General features: G+C 32.0%; 6 protein-coding genes and 1 long non-coding RNA gene across 14 annotated transcripts; 2 read left to right on the top strand and 5 right to left on the bottom strand.

Annotated features, from left to right (window-relative positions):
* Nucleotides 1-110: 110 nt before the first annotated feature.
* LOC128883879 (uncharacterized) lies at nt 111-1,044 on the bottom strand. Its single transcript, XM_054136732.1, has 5 exons — nt 761-1,044; nt 502-705; nt 415-444; nt 298-325; nt 111-250 (listed from the first exon to the last, which is right to left on the bottom strand). The coding sequence occupies exons 1-5, from the start codon at nt 891-893 to the stop codon at nt 229-231; spliced, it is 417 nt and encodes a 138-aa protein (XP_053992707.1). The 5' UTR covers nt 894-1,044; the 3' UTR covers nt 111-228.
* Nucleotides 1,045-1,113: 69 nt separating this feature from the next.
* LOC128883874 (uncharacterized) lies at nt 1,114-3,958 on the top strand. 2 transcript variants are annotated; one of them, XM_054136723.1, is made up of 9 exons: nt 1,114-2,371; nt 2,423-2,562; nt 2,638-2,768; nt 2,819-3,125; nt 3,172-3,347; nt 3,398-3,505; nt 3,550-3,636; nt 3,693-3,809; nt 3,906-3,958. In XM_054136723.1, the coding sequence occupies exons 1-8, from the start codon at nt 1,384-1,386 to the stop codon at nt 3,784-3,786; spliced, it is 2,031 nt and encodes a 676-aa protein (XP_053992698.1). In that variant the 5' UTR covers nt 1,114-1,383; the 3' UTR covers nt 3,787-3,809; nt 3,906-3,958. The 2 variants fall into 2 exon arrangements, with proteins under 2 accessions (XP_053992698.1, XP_053992699.1); XM_054136724.1 differs by having other exon boundaries at nt 3,693-3,958.
* A 143-nt stretch (nt 3,959-4,101) lies between these two features.
* Nucleotides 4,102-5,434, bottom strand: LOC128883882 (uncharacterized). Its single transcript, XR_008459141.1, has 4 exons — nt 5,201-5,434; nt 4,998-5,146; nt 4,855-4,944; nt 4,102-4,803 (listed from the first exon to the last, which is right to left on the bottom strand). It is a non-coding gene; the product is annotated as an uncharacterized LOC128883882 (long non-coding RNA).
* A 105-nt stretch (nt 5,435-5,539) lies between these two features.
* On the top strand, nt 5,540-6,726 carry LOC128884462 (uncharacterized). Its single transcript, XM_054137892.1, has 3 exons — nt 5,540-5,932; nt 5,981-6,133; nt 6,418-6,726. Exons 1-3 carry the CDS (start codon nt 5,540-5,542, stop codon nt 6,724-6,726), a joined length of 855 nt encoding a protein of 284 aa, XP_053993867.1.
* A 116-nt stretch (nt 6,727-6,842) lies between these two features.
* LOC128883772 (uncharacterized) lies at nt 6,843-11,036 on the bottom strand. 4 transcript variants are annotated; one of them, XM_054136465.1, is made up of 20 exons: nt 10,909-11,036; nt 10,767-10,853; nt 10,564-10,695; nt 10,433-10,468; nt 10,312-10,356; nt 10,226-10,258; nt 10,101-10,142; nt 9,913-10,038; nt 9,802-9,846; nt 9,652-9,720; nt 9,497-9,600; nt 9,296-9,445; nt 9,148-9,241; nt 9,008-9,090; nt 8,046-8,959; nt 7,859-7,994; nt 7,704-7,785; nt 7,353-7,454; nt 7,185-7,307; nt 6,843-7,134 (listed from the first exon to the last, which is right to left on the bottom strand). In XM_054136465.1, exons 1-15 carry the CDS (start codon nt 10,997-10,999, stop codon nt 8,798-8,800), a joined length of 1,299 nt encoding a protein of 432 aa, XP_053992440.1. In that variant the 5' UTR covers nt 11,000-11,036; the 3' UTR covers nt 6,843-7,134; nt 7,185-7,307; nt 7,353-7,454; nt 7,704-7,785; nt 7,859-7,994; nt 8,046-8,797. The 4 variants fall into 4 exon arrangements, with proteins under 4 accessions (XP_053992440.1, XP_053992438.1, XP_053992437.1 ...); XM_054136463.1 differs by having other exon boundaries at nt 7,859-8,220; nt 8,284-8,959; XM_054136462.1 differs by having other exon boundaries at nt 7,859-8,959.
* Nucleotides 11,037-11,049: 13 nt separating this feature from the next.
* Nucleotides 11,050-12,092, bottom strand: LOC128884461 (nuclear pore complex protein DDB_G0274915-like). The gene is made up of 2 exons (XM_054137891.1): nt 11,173-12,092; nt 11,050-11,059 (listed from the first exon to the last, which is right to left on the bottom strand). The coding sequence occupies exons 1-2, from the start codon at nt 12,090-12,092 to the stop codon at nt 11,050-11,052; spliced, it is 930 nt and encodes a 309-aa protein (XP_053993866.1).
* A 169-nt stretch (nt 12,093-12,261) lies between these two features.
* Nucleotides 12,262-17,825, bottom strand: LOC128883670 (ankyrin-1-like). 4 transcript variants are annotated; one of them, XM_054136276.1, is made up of 16 exons: nt 17,197-17,825; nt 16,338-17,130; nt 16,165-16,251; nt 15,920-16,114; nt 15,805-15,870; nt 15,625-15,750; nt 15,266-15,560; nt 14,972-15,207; nt 14,595-14,895; nt 14,413-14,531; nt 14,200-14,314; nt 13,973-14,142; nt 13,850-13,912; nt 13,713-13,779; nt 13,548-13,652; nt 12,262-13,497 (listed from the first exon to the last, which is right to left on the bottom strand). In XM_054136276.1, exons 2-16 carry the CDS (start codon nt 16,860-16,862, stop codon nt 13,016-13,018), a joined length of 2,952 nt encoding a protein of 983 aa, XP_053992251.1. In that variant the 5' UTR covers nt 16,863-17,130; nt 17,197-17,825; the 3' UTR covers nt 12,262-13,015. The 4 variants fall into 4 exon arrangements, with proteins under 4 accessions (XP_053992251.1, XP_053992250.1, XP_053992249.1 ...); XM_054136275.1 differs by having other exon boundaries at nt 16,338-17,588; nt 17,653-17,825; XM_054136274.1 differs by having other exon boundaries at nt 16,338-17,825.
* Between the last annotated feature and the right edge of the window lie 27 nt (nt 17,826-17,852).

Raw genomic sequence — 17,852 nt, 5'->3', positions numbered from 1 at the left:
TAAAAGAAGCGTGAAATTCTAGTAAATAGGAAAAGATTTTATTGAAATAAAAGCTTAATGAATAAGAGTACTTGGATTTCACAAAAATGTAGACATTATAAGAATACAATTTAAATGAACCATGTTTAGTATTCAGTGAAATTTCATTTGTTATTAAAAAAAAAAATAAAGAGCTTGATATCGAAGATAATGTAAAGGATCAATCGCAAGGGTATCGTCATCCATGGGTCAGATAATAAACGCAGGTCGACTAGAGAGCAAACGTTTATATGAATGGATGCCGACACAAATGAGTACCTTTGCAACTGCTTCTCATCAGGTACCCCTTATTGAGAACGTTAAAAAAAAAAGAGACATACATATCATTCATACACACACACACACGCAAAGATATTTATTAATCGTGTGACTGACCTTCATTAGTTAAACCGAAAGAATAGTAAACTTTGAAGAAAGAGATAATAAAAAGCAGTATTTTGTAAATCAAAGTAAAAACATTACTTGGTTGCAATGATTGCTTTAACTCCGTTTTCAAATATAATTGAATATCGTCCTCTTTGAAATTCGTCTCCAATGTGTTGTGAGAGTTAAGTGAACGCAGTTGCACGAATGACATGGGATTCGACTCAGTGTCAATGAAATCTAGTATAGATGCTGGTGTCATATCATCTTGCCGCAACGATGAAACATCCAGTATTTGCAAAACTAACATAACAACAGGTAATATAGTGAGGATGGTTTTTCATTTTAATTTTTTCACCTGGTTGAAATGCCGTTTCAACAATTTTTCTTAATAAAAAATTTTCTTTGCTATTGTTATTCTTAGATAAAGCGAGAGTTATTGAAATACCAATTTGTATAAAAAATAAAATGTGTTTTACGCACAATGTCATCAATGGAAAAATAAAATTATATGAATTTGAACACTTTCTTATTAATGGAAATGCATCTTGTTAGACTCCCGTCTTTTTTTCTTGTGCAAAACAATTCTAATTCACTAAATGCACCAGGCTTTTAATTTGAAAAATAACTAGAAAAAACCAACACGTGTCATAAATAAAATCATCATGAATTTTTTTTTATTGGTATTTTATAAGCGTTCTGCACAAGACAAACAATAATATAATTATCTTAACCATCCTCTAGCAGAAGCTGGTATGGCTAATAATTTTTTAAGAAAATTTTGACAAAATAAAATGAAAAGCTTTCTTGTAGAACAGATGGCAACAAATAATTTAATGTAACGTCTTAAAAAAGTGTTTAGACGGTTTATTTAAAGCCTTCAGAAAGCTAGGAAATTCAGGGTCCCAAAGATTCAGATATAAGCCTAGTGAAAACAGCTTGAAAGTAACAGAACGGGTAACAAGTATAAGGTTTCTTGCGATGAGCAAGCAACAAAAGCAGCTTGAGACTTTACGATGGAACTGTCGTGGTAAAAACAAGAAAATTTTGTTAAAATTGTTTGAAAAAATCTCAGCTGAAGGTCAAGAAATTCCAACTTCCATCAGTGAATCCGATGTAGGAAAAGTGTATGGTGCAGTAGTAAAATGCGGTTGTTCTAAAGGTGTTTTTATTTATTTAAATGTCGGCATTGAAGCTCGTATTAAACTATGCGAACTTCCCGAGTCACCCATCGATCCCGAAAAAGTGTCAAATTTTTATGTAGAGGGTCAAATATTGCCAGCTGTTCGTATAACTCATGTAGAAAACAAATCGTCAAGGCTTATTGAGGCGTCTATACGAAAAGTCTTTGATGTGTTTCTTACTTTTAGTGATTTGAAAATCAACGATGTAGTAGCCACTCAGGTTAAAAAAAAACTAACCTCTGGTTTAATTTTACAAATAGAAAATAGTTGTCTTCATGCTTTTTGTTATGTTAAAGAAATACATGATATGGAAGATTATAGTAAAGAGGATGAGCAAGTGGTTAGGCAAAAGTTACTAAATAAATACCCTCTTAACGATTTATTAGCTGCTCGTATAATTTCCTTAGATGAAACAAAGAAAAAAATATGGGTAACGCTAAAGCCATCGTGTTTTGATGAATCGGTGGTAACATTACAAGAAACTCTTGCTTCTAAGAATAGAAAACCTAAGGTTGTTACAAAAAATCAGTCCGAAAATCCTCAAAAGGTTGATGACCGATTACCTATCGATAATGGTGAAACAAAAGAAACTATTAAAAATTATGACAGTGACAGTTCTGTAAATATCAATTTTGATGAAAAGTGTGATGAACATGGTAGTGATGATGATTCAATCAATTATAGTACGTGCGTTTCAACGGTTCTTTCAACCTTGAATAAAGGGATAAAGAAACGACTAGAAAAAAAAAGACTGAAAAGGTTTAAAACCAACGAATCAGATTCAGGTAAACAAATTTAGTAAAAGGATCCAGTCTTTATTGTGGTTATACACGTAGATGATAGTTTTAGCGATGCACTCGCAGATGATGCAGTACTTGGCGCTGAAGACTTAGATACAACGTTCAAAGGGGATGAGGAAGATTCTACAATGCGCTCTCGCAAGCGCAAGGAACGACGACTTACGACTGCGGCTAAAGTAATTTTTATTAATTTTTTGATTCAAATGAAAAACATTTTTTTTTAATTCTTTTTGCTCATTTATTTTTTTTAGATACGCGAAGAAATGAGAGTTCGTGAGATAGAAGAGGAAGATACTTTAAAAGATGGTGTGTCTGCAGAAACCATCCTAGATTTTGAAAGATTAATTCAAATAGAACCTAACGCATCAAGCGTGTGGATAAGGTAGATTAAGTTAAACGCTCAAAATGAATTCGATTTTTGTAAACGAATAGATATATGGCGTACTTTTTGAAATTAAAGGATTTAGATAGAGCGCGAGAAGTTGCCGAAAATGCTTTAGAAAGAATAAGCTTTGAACATGAATCCGAAAGATTTAATGTATGGGTGGCGTATTTGAATCTTGAAGCGTCTTTTGGAACAGTTGAAACATTGAATGATATTTTTCGAAAAGCTACTCAATATAATAATCCAAAGCAAATTTATTTACAGATGACTCACATTTATCAGCAACGTAACAATGTTGATAAATGTTTAGAATATTGTAAAAAATGTGTTGATAAGTATCCTAATTCTAAAAAAGTAATGTAATGAATGTTCTCTAATCATGCTAATTGGAGTCTACCAGACTTGGATTCGGTATATCATGTGCTTATTGGAATTAGCGGTAGAGAATCCAATGGATACTGAAAACAATGTTCGAGGCGTTTTGCTTCGTGCACTAAATCGTTTATCTAAGAAAAAACAAGTAGACGTTTTATGTGCCACAGCTCGTGCAGAAATGAAAATTGGATCAATAGAAAGGTAAAATACTAAGGTACTGCAGACTGCATTCTTCTTATTATTTTTTTTAGGGGTCGCACATACTTTGAAAAGCTTCTGGATGAATATCCGAAGCGTACAGATTTATGGGGTCAGTATTATGACGCTCTTATCACCGCAGTAAAAAATAAAAAATTAAGGTATTACCTAATCTAAAACGCCAAAAATTTTTTTTTTTTTTTAGCGTATCTTCTTGTGGACCTTTATTTCACAAGCCTATCGCAATGACAAATTTATTTAAACCAAGACAAATGAAATATTTTTTTTCACGGTAAATATTGAATTGTTTTTTATTGTTTTGTTTTTATTTTTTGATGAATAAAAAAGATGGTTAGCCTTTGAAACTTCTTACGGTACTGAAGAGAGTCGTGCTCATGTGATGCAACAAGCTGAAAATTACGTTCAAAATACTTCCCTTTGAGTTGCCCGATAATACATGACAATGTAAAGACAGCTTGAAAAAGAGTTCAAACAATACTTATTGTGTCGCTGTAATTAGTATTTCTTTTTCTCATTTTCACTATTTGTGTTAAAAAATAGAGACCTAGAGGTTTTCGACATGATATTATTGATATGACGGTGGTTTAATTCAATTACCAAGGATAGCAGTAAAAAAGATATTTTTAGTATATTTTTAACTGATAAAAACAAGTAAACTTGACTTTATTCACAAGAAGAAAAAAAATTAACTACTGAGTACTGATTTGTCTATGTTTGTTGAAAAAAGGGCTACTAGAACTTTCTTCCTTTATCTTATATAAAAAAAAATATATATCAACTTTAGATTGCTTCTTCGTATAAATACTTCCGAAATAGATGTCATTAAGGTGCAATGTTATAACTATTTTATCTTTGGTCACTCCATCCATATAGTCTATTATCAGATAATTGGAAAACCAATACCAGATGAAATGAACAGTGAGCTATTGTATAGCGTTTTGTGCGTTGGCTTTTAAGAGTTGTTACTGGTAAGCAACTAACTGTTTTGAGAAAACTCGTCAGACTAGAGACGTGAATCTTGTAATAGTTGGAAGCACACAAAAAGAATAGAGACAGCTTCAAATAAAAAATTATTGTGCACAAAAGCTTTTTTATAATTGATATGTCACTATAAGAGTTTTTAAAAAAAATATGGTGAACATAAATTCCGCCAAAATTACAAGTTGTTACGATATGTGTACTTTTTCAATAGAACAGTAAAAGCTGCACTAGTGGAATGAGCGAAGAAATTATTTTTTTAAAAAGAATTCTTTTAGAAATAAATACAAGCAGCTTTAATGTAGTGGTGACGCTGTATAATACATCAAGACGTAGCAAGGACTGTGTGCTCGTTGATGTAACGATCAATAGTGCTTATGACTTTGAGGATTTTATAGACAACGTTTCATTGTGCATTTCTTCAGATGACGTTTTCCAGCGCTTCATTAAACTATCAAAGCTTTAGACATTTATTCTATAACGCAGTAAAGAAGATAATTAATTAGCTTACGTGCATCGCCGTGTTGGGAAATTCGCTGCGCATCGACAAATATTCTCCACAGAACACAACCATAATAAAAGTTCTCTTCGAGAAGTCACTCTAGATATTATTATCGCAGTAGCACTCCATTGTGAACTTTAAAGAAACATTACTGTGGAGGGAACGAAGCCTTCGAATTAGAAAAACAATAAGCGTAGGGCCCTTTAGTACACTGGTCAGGGAAATTCATATAAAATTTTTTGACAAGATCTTGGTGCATCGAATTTAAGGTTTCTGGAAGGTGTGCTGCAAACGTATAAAACTTTGAAGGGAAAAAAATTTTGGTGGTATTGCAAAACGTTCAACTAAACACTACCATAAGCCACTGTGCACTGCAGGCATTCGTAACCTTGTTCGTTTCAGTACAGAAATTCTGTAGACATATTTGAGAATAGTTTTGTTGTTCTTCCATCAATTAAAGTTCATGTAAAACAATCTCGAATAAAAATTTTTTAAAATGAATTGATTCAAGTATTGAAAACCTCCTGACCCTTAACAGGCAGTTAAAACAATTCTTATTTGCGTCCTGAAATTTATTTTCTTTACCAAATTGTTAATGACGGTTACACAATCGTTGATAAAAAGCATCACTGTTCCTAGTTTATGAACAGATGATCGCTTAATTAACACTTCAATACTCAAGCCTCCTAAAAAAATGTCAACAACAACAGCTATAGAGGACATGATATTGAATTCAGTAGATGAGGAGGATGTGAGCGATTGTAATATTATGTACAATAGTGATTCATCTGAAGAATTAGATAGAAATTTTTTATGTGATGAAGCATTGGTGTATATAGAAAATGTTCAGCACGAAGCATCCTGTATTAAAGAAACCCTTACAAAGGAAAAACCTTCTGATGTTTCTACTGTTTCTAACAATTTAAAACGCTGTCATTATTTAAAATATATACTGCGATTAGATGTTCTTAAAAGTTCAAGAGCCAACGCTTCGCAGGTTACAAGTATAAATGATATAAATTCACCTTTAAAAGCGTCCAAATCAAATGACGATTGCATCTTGAAATATTTCATCCTTTTTAAATCCGTAAGCACTTTTAAAAACGATTATAAACATATGTGGTTTTTATAAAAGCATTTAGAAAAAAAAAGCCAGCATTGTCCATATTTAACCGGAGAAACAAATGATAAGGCTTTTTCCTTACCTCGCGAATGGACTGATACCGAGTGGGAGAATGTCATTTTGAATCAGGATGTGTGCATGTCTGTTGTTGGCGTATGCGATTGTGTGAGTGATGTACACCTAAAAACTGTTAAGGAACTTGCGTGCTGCTTTACTGCCCTTCCGCTCTACTAACATATAAAACCTTTAACATAATGACCATTGTCTTACTCCTATGCTTTAATATTGTATATCATTGTGGAAAGTATGTCACGCTGCAATAAGGTTGAGTGTGTATCTGTGGGTTAGTTGTAGAACGTAAATCTGTAGTGTAGATTGTTTCATTCTTTCCACGAAATTAGTGATAAAATGCGTATGCTATTTTTTAATCATTGTATGTGTTTGGTTAGGTAAAAAGCATTTCTATTTTGAACATTGTTACAAATCACTTGGTAGATTATACAAAAATTCTAAAAAATGGTGATGCGCTAGAAGAAAAAGAAACTCATCCTACAATGCGACTTCTTGAATGGTGTTTTGCTGCCTTAGCTAATTTAGATTTATTACAATCCCTTCACGTTGACGTATCATGTCATTTGCAACGACTCAGGAGGTGTTGCCAATTTATTTTAAGTCAAAACGAAGACGATTCAAATCCTGTTTCGACTGCTCTTTCTATTATTCAATTGATTATTGAAGGATATTTTAATCAATTATAGATGGAAAACAGAAAAATCTTCTTGTAAGTTTGCTACAGAGTCGACTTTATTTAAGAGACACGGTTTTTTTCATCATTCGTTTTTTAAATCATATGAATTGTTTAAATAACCTAATGTTATTTTTTTATATAAAGAAGCCTATTGTACGATTTGATTGTGTTTACATAATTACAAACATTCCATAATTGAAAAAGCAAAACATAGTTTTCTTTGTGAGAGAGAATAAAAAAAAAAATTTTTGACCTTCTCGCTATGGCGAAACAGTCAAACCGAATTAGCGCCAGAAATAATTTGCATTAACTCAATAGTTGTCTTCATTTGCCGAGTTGTATTATACTTTAATTTCAATTGAGTCAACATATCTGAAGCGTTTTTGGAAGCATTTTCCATAGCTGAGATGCGGCTTGACTAAAGTCAACAATGTCTTTTTACAAGAGTTTTTTATGAAATGGAATTACCTGTTCAGCTGCAGAATTGTTCAGTATACATTCATAAACACAAATAGCTACGAAAAATTCATACAAATCCTTAGCTGTTTCTGTGGTGCCTGGCTCTATACTAAACTCTCCCGTTGTTAAAGCCTGCAATTTCAAGCATAATATAAGATGTTACGGAATTCAATCTACTTTAAGGGTAGTGTTCAGATCCGGAAGTTGCTTTTCAACAGTATCGTAGGAAATAATATTGCGAAATTTATTATATATAATGACAATCTTAGAGTCTTTTTCCTAATAAAAAAAAAATAAATTTTCAAGGTATCCTAGAATTTAAAAATCTATTGGCATATATTAAAAAATTTATGAAATTGTAGAATATTTTAAAATTGTTTTTTTAAGCGTTTAGAAAAAAACAACAGTAGTAAGCAAACCGAGGTGTATGTCAGGAATCATGATAATAAATGAAGATAGTTTTGATGTCGTTGTGGCGTATCACTTTATTTTTTCAAATAGGTTGTTAAATATTCTTGATAGATGTACCTGTAATAAACGATGTGCAATATAACAGGCTATTGTGAAAGAGACATTATTTTGAGTTATTTCACGAAAAGATATCTTTTCCCTAGTCAACAAAACCAGTCATCACAAACTCTTTTTATCAAGAGAGCTCCACTTTCGTGTGAAAAATAGCTAACATTTCTTTCAACTGCAGTTCGAGCGATTCCGATCGCGTCCCAATTGTGTACAAGACACAAGACGTTTCATTCGTTTTCATAAACGTTTTTGTTTTTTTCATCACAGCATTATTCACTCCTCCACACAAACCTTTGTCTAGAGTTTAAAAATAAAAAAGGCATTATTCGTGTGAAACACAAGAGCTACCGGAGAAAATAGATAAAAGTTGTATTTTGCTAGAAGAGGCGTTAATGGTTTTTTGCTTGCCAACATAGTCAGAAAAAAGCGTTTTAACACCTGATGAAAAATTGTCCATGATATGTTTTCGTGCGTGATCCTGTTTTATTTTAGAAGTAGCTACCATTTTGATGGCTTGAGTAATCTACATAATATCTCAAAGAAAACATGACACTATGATAGTACCATTATGTTAGTGTTTCTTAACCTTTTGTATAGACCGAACGCAATTCATACGCAATTTAATATCTTTTTCATTAGAAAAGTATCTTCTAGGAAAATAAAATGTTTTATTTAAATAAGTTAAAGTATTTTGACTTTTCATTGAAGAAAAACAAAATTTTCGTGTTGAAGGGTATCCAAAGCATTTAATAAAATTCATTAATAATCTTAATCAATTAAATTATAGTCAAGAAAATTTAATAAAAATTAAATTTTAAATGAAACAAACTGTTACAATATATCTTATTCGAGTTGGTTGAAAAAAAAAAACACTGAAACATTGGTAGAAAAGCTTAGAACGACATTTGTTGTTAGGAGAATGTTCTGAAAACTCAGATGACTGGGAGGGGTGGCATCTTAAACTATCTAACAATTTTAAAATTAAAAAAAAAAATCGTACACTCAATAGAAAAGAAACTATATTTACTGCACCGTATTACTACTTGACTAGTTTTCTAGTAAAGCGTTTTCTTAACAAACAATTTCTATCGTTGTCAATACTACGTTGTAGTTGTATTTGATGAATTGGTAAAATCATGATGCCCGATTTGACTTAAACAATCACGAAGTTGATGAGCTTCCTCCGTTAAGACATCTAAACTTCTTTGATGTAAGTTTAACATTGTGATAACATCACCTAAGGGTCCGGGATGTAACGCTTCCTGTATGTAAAGATTGATAATATACAAGGGGTAATATGATTGTTTTACTTGAATGTTGTTCACTTCCTTTGTTAACTGATCGACAACTGTTTCAGCATCATCTAAAGTTGTGGTAATCGTTTGTAATCGCCCTAAATATCAATGACAAAGCTGAACATACAATCAAAGTATGTGTTTTAATTTGTAACCTTTTAGAGGATGCTTTGTATCCGCATCACCCATATGGCTCTCCAAGACACCTTGAATGTTTTCTAAACAGCTTTCCAAAGAAACTTGCTGGTTCTTCACAAACAAAGCATCCAGAAAAAACGCATTGTTTAAAATAAAAAAAAGTACCTCAATTTGATCTAATGAAGAGTTTATTTCCCACATTTTTTTTTCTATAGCTAACTGATTCCTTTCTACTGTTTCCAAAGTGGAAACCGAATGACATAAGTCTAAATCAAGCGTCGCAACAACTTTGGCATATTTTTGGAAATCGGCCACCTTTCAGGTCACATGTTATGTCGCTTTTTTAATGCACACTCCGTAACATACTTGTCGTTTGACTCGCTGATCCCATTGACTTAAAAGTTGGTCAATCCTTTCATATTGATACTCATCCAATGTACCATCGGCGAAATTCAAATTGTCCTTGGAAACTTTTTAAAAAAAGCATCAATTTTATGAAAACATCTCCACCATGTTTATACCATTATCGCTCGACGGTTTTATAGAATTTCCTGTTTCTGGGTCATTTAAGCCTATGTTTTTAGTATTGCCTACACAAACAAAACCAATTGAAAGTGTTTTCTTTCTATCTTTTTTTTTTAAACATCAACTTCTTTTCATGCACTCTATACTTGTCGATTCATTTCCTTTAAACAAAGCAGCTTGACCTTTATTGTCTAACAAGCCAGTGACACATTAATAAATGTCGCATATATGATTAAAATACCAAATGAAAAACAGACCTTTGTTTATATCAATACTGCTAGTCAGTACATTTTCTTGTGTCTTTCCAAACAATCCTCCACTTTGACTCACAGAATCTTCTTTTGGTTTATTAATCTTAGTACTATCAAACAAGCTATTCGTCGCTATTCTTATACAAAAAAATGACATTACACTACAGAAGAACGATAAGCGAAATAAAAACTACCTTGCCCGCTTGCAAATGGTTCGTTACGGGTTTTGGAGTCAGCTATGGATGTATTGAAACAAACAAAAAATTAATTGAGTTAATTCAAATCAGTTCAATACGTATTCTACTCTGTGTATGCTTACATAAAGGTTTATGTCCTTGAAATAAAGAAGTATCTAAAAAAATGTATGAATCCTGTAGAAAATAAACTCTTGACAGATTTTCTTACTGGGCACTGCACTTGTTGTCGTTGAATTTTCTCTAGACGTGGTACCTATATATATTCACAAGCATGTTCTATACCGCTTTTCAAATGTTTCTGCTTTAAATGACACTTGACAACACAATACCTTCTAATAGAGGTTTTTCAGATCTGGTCACATCTCCTATAACAGCAATCAAATTATAAAATAAAAAAAAAACGATCATGTTGTGTACCGTTACAAACCATTTTTTTTCACTTATTCAAAAATGTAATTACCTGTCATTGATGATTGCTTTGAATTCGTTGTTAATGAGCTGTCTTTTGTAGGATCGACTGCTGAAGTCGCAAAAGTTGGTGTCGTTTTAGAAAACAAACCTAAAGTTGTCAAACTACTTTTAGTTTCTTGACCTAAAAAGGTGAATAATTTTGTTTTCATTTCGAGATACATCTATACTTTCAAAAATCGCGCTTGAGATTACCTGATGTCGAAGAGAACAAACTGCTTCCCGTCACGTTTGAAGGTGCAGCGTTAGATTGTTGAGCAACGGACGATGAACCAAAAAGACCTGCAGATTTCTCATAGGAATCAGTAAACACAAACAGTGAAATGGTTTAAAATACCTGTCATAGCCCCAGAATTAACTGCAGGCGTTTCTTTTGTGGTATTTTGCACGGACGATACACTAAATAAAGGAGCTGTAAACACGCACATTATTGTTAAAAAAAATTCATTTGTTTTTACGAACAAAATATTTAAAATGGTCACCTGCATCTATAAACACACACACACACAAACAATCAACGACTTTAAGAGTCAAGTAAAATATATTTTTAAAAAAATTACCTTTATTTCCACCGAAATTAAGGGCTGGAGTTGAACCCGACAGGGTAGATGGTTTGGCTGTTTGAGACGCTTCAGTTGTTGTGGTAAGAGATGGTAATGTAGAGGGATTTGTTTGAGTTGTATTGTTTGTTTGGGAGGTACCAAAAATATTTGTTGGAAGTGTAAGTGATGACGTTTGAGTATTACTGTTTGTTCCAAAAATATTTCCTCCCAAAGTCGATCTGTTCCCACTATTATTAGGTAGTGTCCCAAAAAGATTTGTAGATTCACTTAGTTGAAAGGGTTGATTTCCTGTTGTTGTTGTTGTTGTTTTAAATAAGCTGTTACTATCATTTGGCGTATTTGTGGCACTAGTTGCAAAAAAAGCTCCCGTTCCACTAGTTTGAGTTGGCGCGGTAGTGGACGAATTGGATAAAAGGTTTGAAGAAGGATTTCCTTGTGTTAATGTGTTACTTGTGGTTCCAAAAAAACTTTGAGGCAGAGTAGTTTGAGATGTAGCATTGCTTCCCGAATTGTTAAGGAATCCACCAGACGTATTACTTTGAGAAAACTGATTACTTGAATTTAATCCAAGTGTGTTCGTGGGAAGAGAACCAGCATTCATTGAATTCGATCCAAAAAGACTTGTTGTCGTTTTATTTTGCAATCTATCATTCGTCGTTGTGCTACTTAGAAGACCTCCTAAACCATTTGATTGACCTGCTTGATCACTTGAAGTTTTTTCAAAAAGCCCCGTCGAAGACGTTGGTTGCATGGCCGAATTATTGAAAGGCGAAGAGGCGACCTTTTCTGTTGATAGCGATGTTGGCGTTGCGTCAGGCGCTGTATTGAAACTAAATCCTGTTAAACTGCTTTGCTGTGGTTGTGCTGTTACATTGGTTTGAAAAAAACCACTAGCATTTGTTGTTTGTGATTGTTGTGGAGTCAACGAAGAACCAAAAAAACTTCCTGTGTTTTTCATATTAAAACTTGAATCAAATAAAGTGACCAATATACTTTATTGGCTTTGATTGGATTGAAACAAAGTTTCTAAAAGGCTGTTCTTTTTTTTCAGTCGTAAGCAATCCTACTACAGTGGCACACTTTCCTTTTCACATGTCATGCAAAAATGAGAGAGCTTACCAACCCTTAAATATTCGATTATCCGCATTAAAAACGTTTCACTATATTATTGTTAACTAAAAAAATTTAAAAGATAATAATTTTCGTTAAAAAAAAAAAAAAACTTCTTCAAAACTCTGAATATTTCAGATTAAATTTATTAGTAGGATGGTATTATCTGTTAACGCTAACATCAAATAAAAACTTATTTACCGCCTCGTTTCATTTAAATCAAGTTAAAAATATTAAACTCTAGCTTTTTTTTTGTATGATTCGCTTAGTACAAGGGGCGAAAATTTAATCATGAGTACTTTTTATTTTAAATTGTTAACGTTTTAATATAAATTTATTTTTCCTAAACTACAAAATTTCTTTCTTTTTCAAACAGTCTTTTTGTCTATATATTTTATTCGTTACGAAAACTTTGTTTTTATGTAACAAAACATTATACTTTTAATTCACTCATTTAACGAACACACAAAACGTCACTATTTTCTTTATTCTTCTTGCCTAAATAAAAAAACACCTTTTAGTTTACTATCTCTAATTTGTTTCTACATGGTGTAAACGAAAAACTTTAAAAAATATGTTAAACAATTTTATTTAATTATGCTAAACGAAAAAAAAAAATTTGGTTTACGTGAAAAAGCTAGTGGGACAAAAGGGAAATATGATCTAAAACCATTTTCATTCTATTCGGTGTGCCATCTGGTATGACTTAATACAATTTTTTATTTGTTCCACATGATACATTAACAAAAATCGTAAAGTTTTTTCTTCAAATCAATCGCTTTGGTTGGTCTGAGAGGAGGAAGACGAGATGTGACCAGTGGCTATTTGCTGAGACTTGTGAGACATTATGTGGGGGTAAACAACATGGGGTAAACTAGTTGATAGAAAATTGGATGTCAAACCAGCTGTAGTACAGTGAGGTTTTTTAAAACGTGATCGAATTTTTGTTAAAAGTTGTTTTGCTAATTTTTTTCTTTTATTGGTTAGTTTTTTAACACTTTCATCTAATGCTTGATCTGGTTGTTGTTTCTCAGCGTCGCACATGGACCGTCCGTAAGCTTTAAAACACTCGCTGTTTTCAAGCTTGCCAGTCAAGGCTGTTGTATGATATGTATTAGCTTTTGAAGTTACATTAACGAAGTTCCAAAACAATTTATTTAATGATAAATTTGTTTTTTTAAAGGAATGGATTTTTTCAAGTAAAAGTGATTCAGCTGTTGCATTGGCTGAATCAGTAAGTTGAAGACAAACACCTATGCACAAAAGAAACTTCTCATTTCAAAATAAATATTCGAATATTTACCCTTGTCCACTAAAAAGTCGGCAACTTTAAATTGGCAAAAATGAATAGCGTAGAACAATGCCGAACGATTGTTATCATCTAATGTATCTAAAGCCTCAACAGATGCTGTTCCAAACACAATTCTTTAATTAAATATACTGAAATGATTTTAAAACTATAACCAACCATGTTGAATCAAAAGAGGTGCAACTTTATCATGCCTTGCAACTATAGCCACCATCAAAGGTGTCATCTATTATTACAATAAATAGCAAGATGCCATTTTTTTATAAGTTTAAAAAACAGATTATATATTAAATTACCCCAGCAATATTTTTTATAGTAACATTTGCATTTAATTTCAATAACAGTTCAACAGCTTCAATCTGATTAAGTTAACGAATAGATTCTCTAAAAAACATCAAATTTTTTCTATATTCATTTACATGATTCTCTTCGACAGCCATATGTAAAGGCGTATTTAACTGAGGTCCACCTATCCTATCAACGTCAGCTCCGTTCTTAACTAAGAGTTCAATGATGTGTCTGTTTCCTTCACTAGAAGCAAAATGAAGTGGTGTCAAACTTTCATTATTTGTAACATTCGGCTCATTCCCTTCTCATATCATTAAAACGGAAATGCACTTAGAATAAAATGAATAAAAAAAATTACCAAGTTGTAAAAGGCGTTGAACAAGAGCTATTTTATTTAAACGTGAGGCTTGATGAAGGGGTAATGACCACATACCACTGGATTCTCGATACATTAAGTCAGGATATGTACCTATCTTTTTTTTTACAATGTTTTTAAATGCGTCAATGGACAATAACAAGAGAAAAAACGCAACGACAATGTTAAGATGGATAAAGAAAGAACATCGCATACAAGAAAGGAGATTGTTTGAACATCATCTTGTAATATAGCGGCAGCTAAAACTTCAGAAAGAACCCATCTTGTTTCTTCTGTGCTTCCAGCACCTTTGAGCACAAATAAACGTAGCATCGCTAAACAAAATATTGTGAGCAATAAAAGATGAAATGTTGAAATTTGAAGTGTCTTCTTTTTACCTGAATTTTTACGATACGCTAATAATGTAGGAGTAACATTTCGGTAACTGAAAGGATCCCTCCAATGCGGGTCAGCTTTGTGATTTAATAACACGGAAACACAACGCCATGCTTGTAATTCACAAGCAACAAATAAAGGTGACTTATATCCAAGCCGCGCTAAACCTTTCACAGTTCTTTTTTTTTGTTGTTGACGCTTAGATAGTTGAATTAGAGGTGGAATTATATTTTGATTCAACATTCGCACATTTACCGTAGCTCCACAAGCTAAAAACAATTCGAGCAAATCTTGATTATCATTCTATTGTTTTTTCCATTAGGAAAAAAACAAAAAACTTTCAATGAAAGAAGACAAAACATTTTTTTTTAAATCATACTTTAATAGCGGCGTTAATAGGACATTTAACTGAATATAAATCTGGAGCATCGACGGGAGCCCCATTTTTTAAAAGAAGATAAACCATTTTTAATCTTGAATTATTTTCAGAAAGTAAAGAATTTTGTTTTAACGCTTCACTAGTAGAATGGTCTGCTAGACTGTCAATGTGTTTCTTTTTTTCCTGTGATCCTTCAACATCCTGAGATGATGTATTCACTAGAATTTTATCGTTGCCTAGAGAATGAAAAAATCGATCATTTGTTTTTGAGTGCACACAGTGCAGTAAGTTTACATAAAACATGAGATGCCGCAGTATATAAAGGTGTAGCGAAATTGTATCCCCATACATCCACATAAGTTCCTTTTTTAATTAAATAGTGGACTAAAGGTAAATTACCCAACCGAACAGCAATGGGTAAAGGATACGTCCAACGTAAATAATGAACGAAATGTGACATATCCTGTTCTGCGAGACTTTGAAAATCTTTTAACGGACATAAATCCTTCGCACATGACGAGTCCATAGCATATGTTGTGGTTTTATTTGAATGATTCAAAAAATTATCAACTTTGATATTATTTCCATCCTAGAAATAAAAAAGGAAATAAAATTAGCATAGTACTTTTCAAAATGACTAGAGATTCTTCTACCTCATTATTACAAGATTGTTTGACTCCCTTCTGCCGATGTTGTAAAAAACAAAAAACCTTCTCATGACCTTTTCCATCATCAACTACCGCTACAGAACATGGAGCGTTCACCAATATTGTAATAGCCTTCAAAACGTGAGGTTATTGATTTTTTTTTGTTTTAAAAAAAAAAAAACCTACGCGATGAAATACTAAGCGATGTAATACTTTAGATTTATTCTCATCGGTCTCCATTGCTTGATACCACTAGAAATTTAAAAGGTTAAAAAGTGATTAAAATTATCTTGTTGTGTACCAATTTTTGAAATAGTAGACATGCTTCTTCAACATGTTGAAGAGTTCCTTTGACAACAATAGCATCAATAAATTGTTCATGTGCTCTTTCTAGTCCTAAACGACGAATTAAACTATTGCTTGCCAAGCTTCCTGATATACTTAATTTGGGTGTAACTGCTAATTCTGTAGCTCTTTCTGCTAGGAATTCGGCAACCTAATAATATATCATACAAGTAAATTTTTTTTAAAGAGTAAGAACATTACCGAATCAAGATGTGTTAAATTAACTTGAGTGCAACTACAAGAAAGCTGATGAAATCGAGGCCACCGTGAACTGGATAATAATCCTACCTAGAGCGTTTGAAAAAAGAACTCATCATTAACAGAAATCCTTTTTTTTATTAAAGAAATTAGTTGACGTTTATTTAAAAACTTACAATACTAAAAGGTGCTCCTGTAAGATCTCGTGACCGTGCACAACGAAAACTTAGAATTTCAAAGGAAGGTAGTCTGGTTTCTAATAAAACTTTTAATGATTTATCGGTAAGGGTATAACAAAAATCAAAATATAATGCTTTTAACGTTTTAAAAAAACATGTATTAAGAAATGAATGGATGAGGGAAATGGGAAAAGTATCGGTAAGTAAACAACAATGAGAGAAATTTAACTTTTCCATACTTTGAGCTGTTAAAAATTTTCTTAGACAAGGCAAAACATGAAAAAGAAATTCCTGTTCGGTAAGTGTTGAGAAATTATCAAAAATACAGTGAGATAAACTGAATTTCTTCGTATAATACATTTGAGTACATGTTCTTCTTAATGTCATAATAGATTTCAAATCTAAATAATTCGCTGTACAAATAGGGAGTATGTCAATCCATTCACATTGGCTTGTTTTACGACGATGAAAGGATGAAATGCAGGATACAGACGCATCATCTTGATTCTCTATTTCATTCATAGTTTTTGGATACAATGAAACCGAGTAATTCCGTTTAATGAAAGATGTGCTTTAAAGTAATTTAAAAGGATACCGAAACCAGCAATTTTTGTTTGTTTAGGTTGATGTGATATATGATGAATTTAAAGGAAATACAAGAAAAAGTTTAAATCGAGAAACAATTAAACAATTGTAGTTATTTTCCGTTTTCGTAAAAACGTTAGAATGCTAAACAGAGTATTGGTTTAATTCAAAAAGAATGATTTCAAAAAAAAAAAAATGTTCTATACTATTGGATGATAAAGAGCAACAAGAAAAAACGAGTAATCAGGTTTTGTATACAAAATTAATTTACCTTCTAGTTTGTTTGGCATTATGAAAAAAATCGGTTTTTCAGGTCATAAAAAAATTGTATTGTTAATAGAAGAGTACTCAACGCTTATAAACGCTTGTAGTGATATAAAGAAAGAAAATTTGCGTTATGGATTTAACAACACACATTAACGCTAGTTAATCAGACACCCCTACAATAATATGAATTCCTTTCACTTGCATACCATTTCCGTAAACAAACATGTTCCTTCGTGGTATTTGTCAATAATTTACAAAATTAAAATATATTTTCATATGAGTTGAATGTAAGGTGTCACGATAAGAGAAAGGAATCATGAACAAAAAAAACATACGAAAGACCAAAAAACAGGTGAAACGAATTTGAAACACTGGCGTGAATGCAAATGTTTTATACTGATTTCATTAATAAAAAAAAAAACTAACAGAATTTCTTTTAAAACCATTAAATCTAATTTACCCAGTTTAATTGAAACCATAGAAGAACTTTTTCTTAATTCCTTAAAGTTATATGAAACCATTGCCACTGCATTAATATTCTTTTAATAATAATTTGACCAAAAAATATTAAATGATTAGAAATCTTCGAATGATGTGATGTTTATTTTTTTTTTATCCATATCGTTATGTTATAAAAAAAAAAAAAGTCTCATCTGATTG

This window comes from Hylaeus volcanicus, unplaced genomic scaffold (genome assembly GCF_026283585.1).
Source record: "Hylaeus volcanicus isolate JK05 unplaced genomic scaffold, UHH_iyHylVolc1.0_haploid 12237, whole genome shotgun sequence".
Lineage (NCBI taxonomy): Eukaryota > Metazoa > Arthropoda > Insecta > Hymenoptera > Colletidae > Hylaeus > Hylaeus volcanicus.
This window is presented reverse-complemented; position numbering and strand designations above follow the sequence as displayed.

Coding starts and splice junctions, on each gene's coding strand:
- LOC128883879 (XM_054136732.1), bottom strand. CDS start 893: ATGACATTGTGCGTAAAACACATTTTATTTTTTATACAAATTGGTATT. Junction 445..501: donor AAAGCAATCATTGCAACCAA/GTAATGTTTTTA, acceptor CTTTCTTCAAAG/TTTACTATTCTTTCGGTTTA. Junction 251..297: donor GATGAGAAGCAGTTGCAAAG/GTACTCATTTGT, acceptor TTTGCTCTCTAG/TCGACCTGCGTTTATTATCT.
- LOC128883874 (XM_054136723.1), top strand. CDS start 1,384: ATGAGCAAGCAACAAAAGCAGCTTGAGACTTTACGATGGAACTGTCGT. Junction 3,348..3,397: donor AAAATTGGATCAATAGAAAG/GTAAAATACTAA, acceptor TATTTTTTTTAG/GGGTCGCACATACTTTGAAA. Junction 3,506..3,549: donor GTAAAAAATAAAAAATTAAG/GTATTACCTAAT, acceptor TTTTTTTTTTAG/CGTATCTTCTTGTGGACCTT.
- LOC128884462 (XM_054137892.1), top strand. CDS start 5,540: ATGTCAACAACAACAGCTATAGAGGACATGATATTGAATTCAGTAGAT. Junction 5,933..5,980: donor ATTTCATCCTTTTTAAATCC/GTAAGCACTTTT, acceptor TTTTTATAAAAG/CATTTAGAAAAAAAAAGCCA. Junction 6,134..6,417: donor TTGTTGGCGTATGCGATTGT/GTGAGTGATGTA, acceptor GTGTTTGGTTAG/GTAAAAAGCATTTCTATTTT.
- LOC128883772 (XM_054136462.1), bottom strand. CDS start 10,999: ATGTGCGTGTTTACAGCTCCTTTATTTAGTGTATCGTCCGTGCAAAAT. Junction 10,143..10,225: donor TCAAGGACATAAACCTTTAT/GTAAGCATACAC, acceptor ATACATCCATAG/CTGACTCCAAAACCCGTAAC. Junction 9,091..9,147: donor TACAAAGCATCCTCTAAAAG/GTTACAAATTAA, acceptor ATTGATATTTAG/GGCGATTACAAACGATTACC.
- LOC128884461 (XM_054137891.1), bottom strand. CDS start 12,092: ATGAAAAACACAGGAAGTTTTTTTGGTTCTTCGTTGACTCCACAACAA.
- LOC128883670 (XM_054136274.1), bottom strand. CDS start 16,862: ATGAATGAAATAGAGAATCAAGATGATGCGTCTGTATCCTGCATTTCA. Junction 15,208..15,265: donor TGCGGCATCTCATGTTTTAT/GTAAACTTACTG, acceptor TTCATTCTCTAG/GCAACGATAAAATTCTAGTG. Junction 14,532..14,594: donor AGCGTATCGTAAAAATTCAG/GTAAAAAGAAGA, acceptor TATTTTGTTTAG/CGATGCTACGTTTATTTGTG.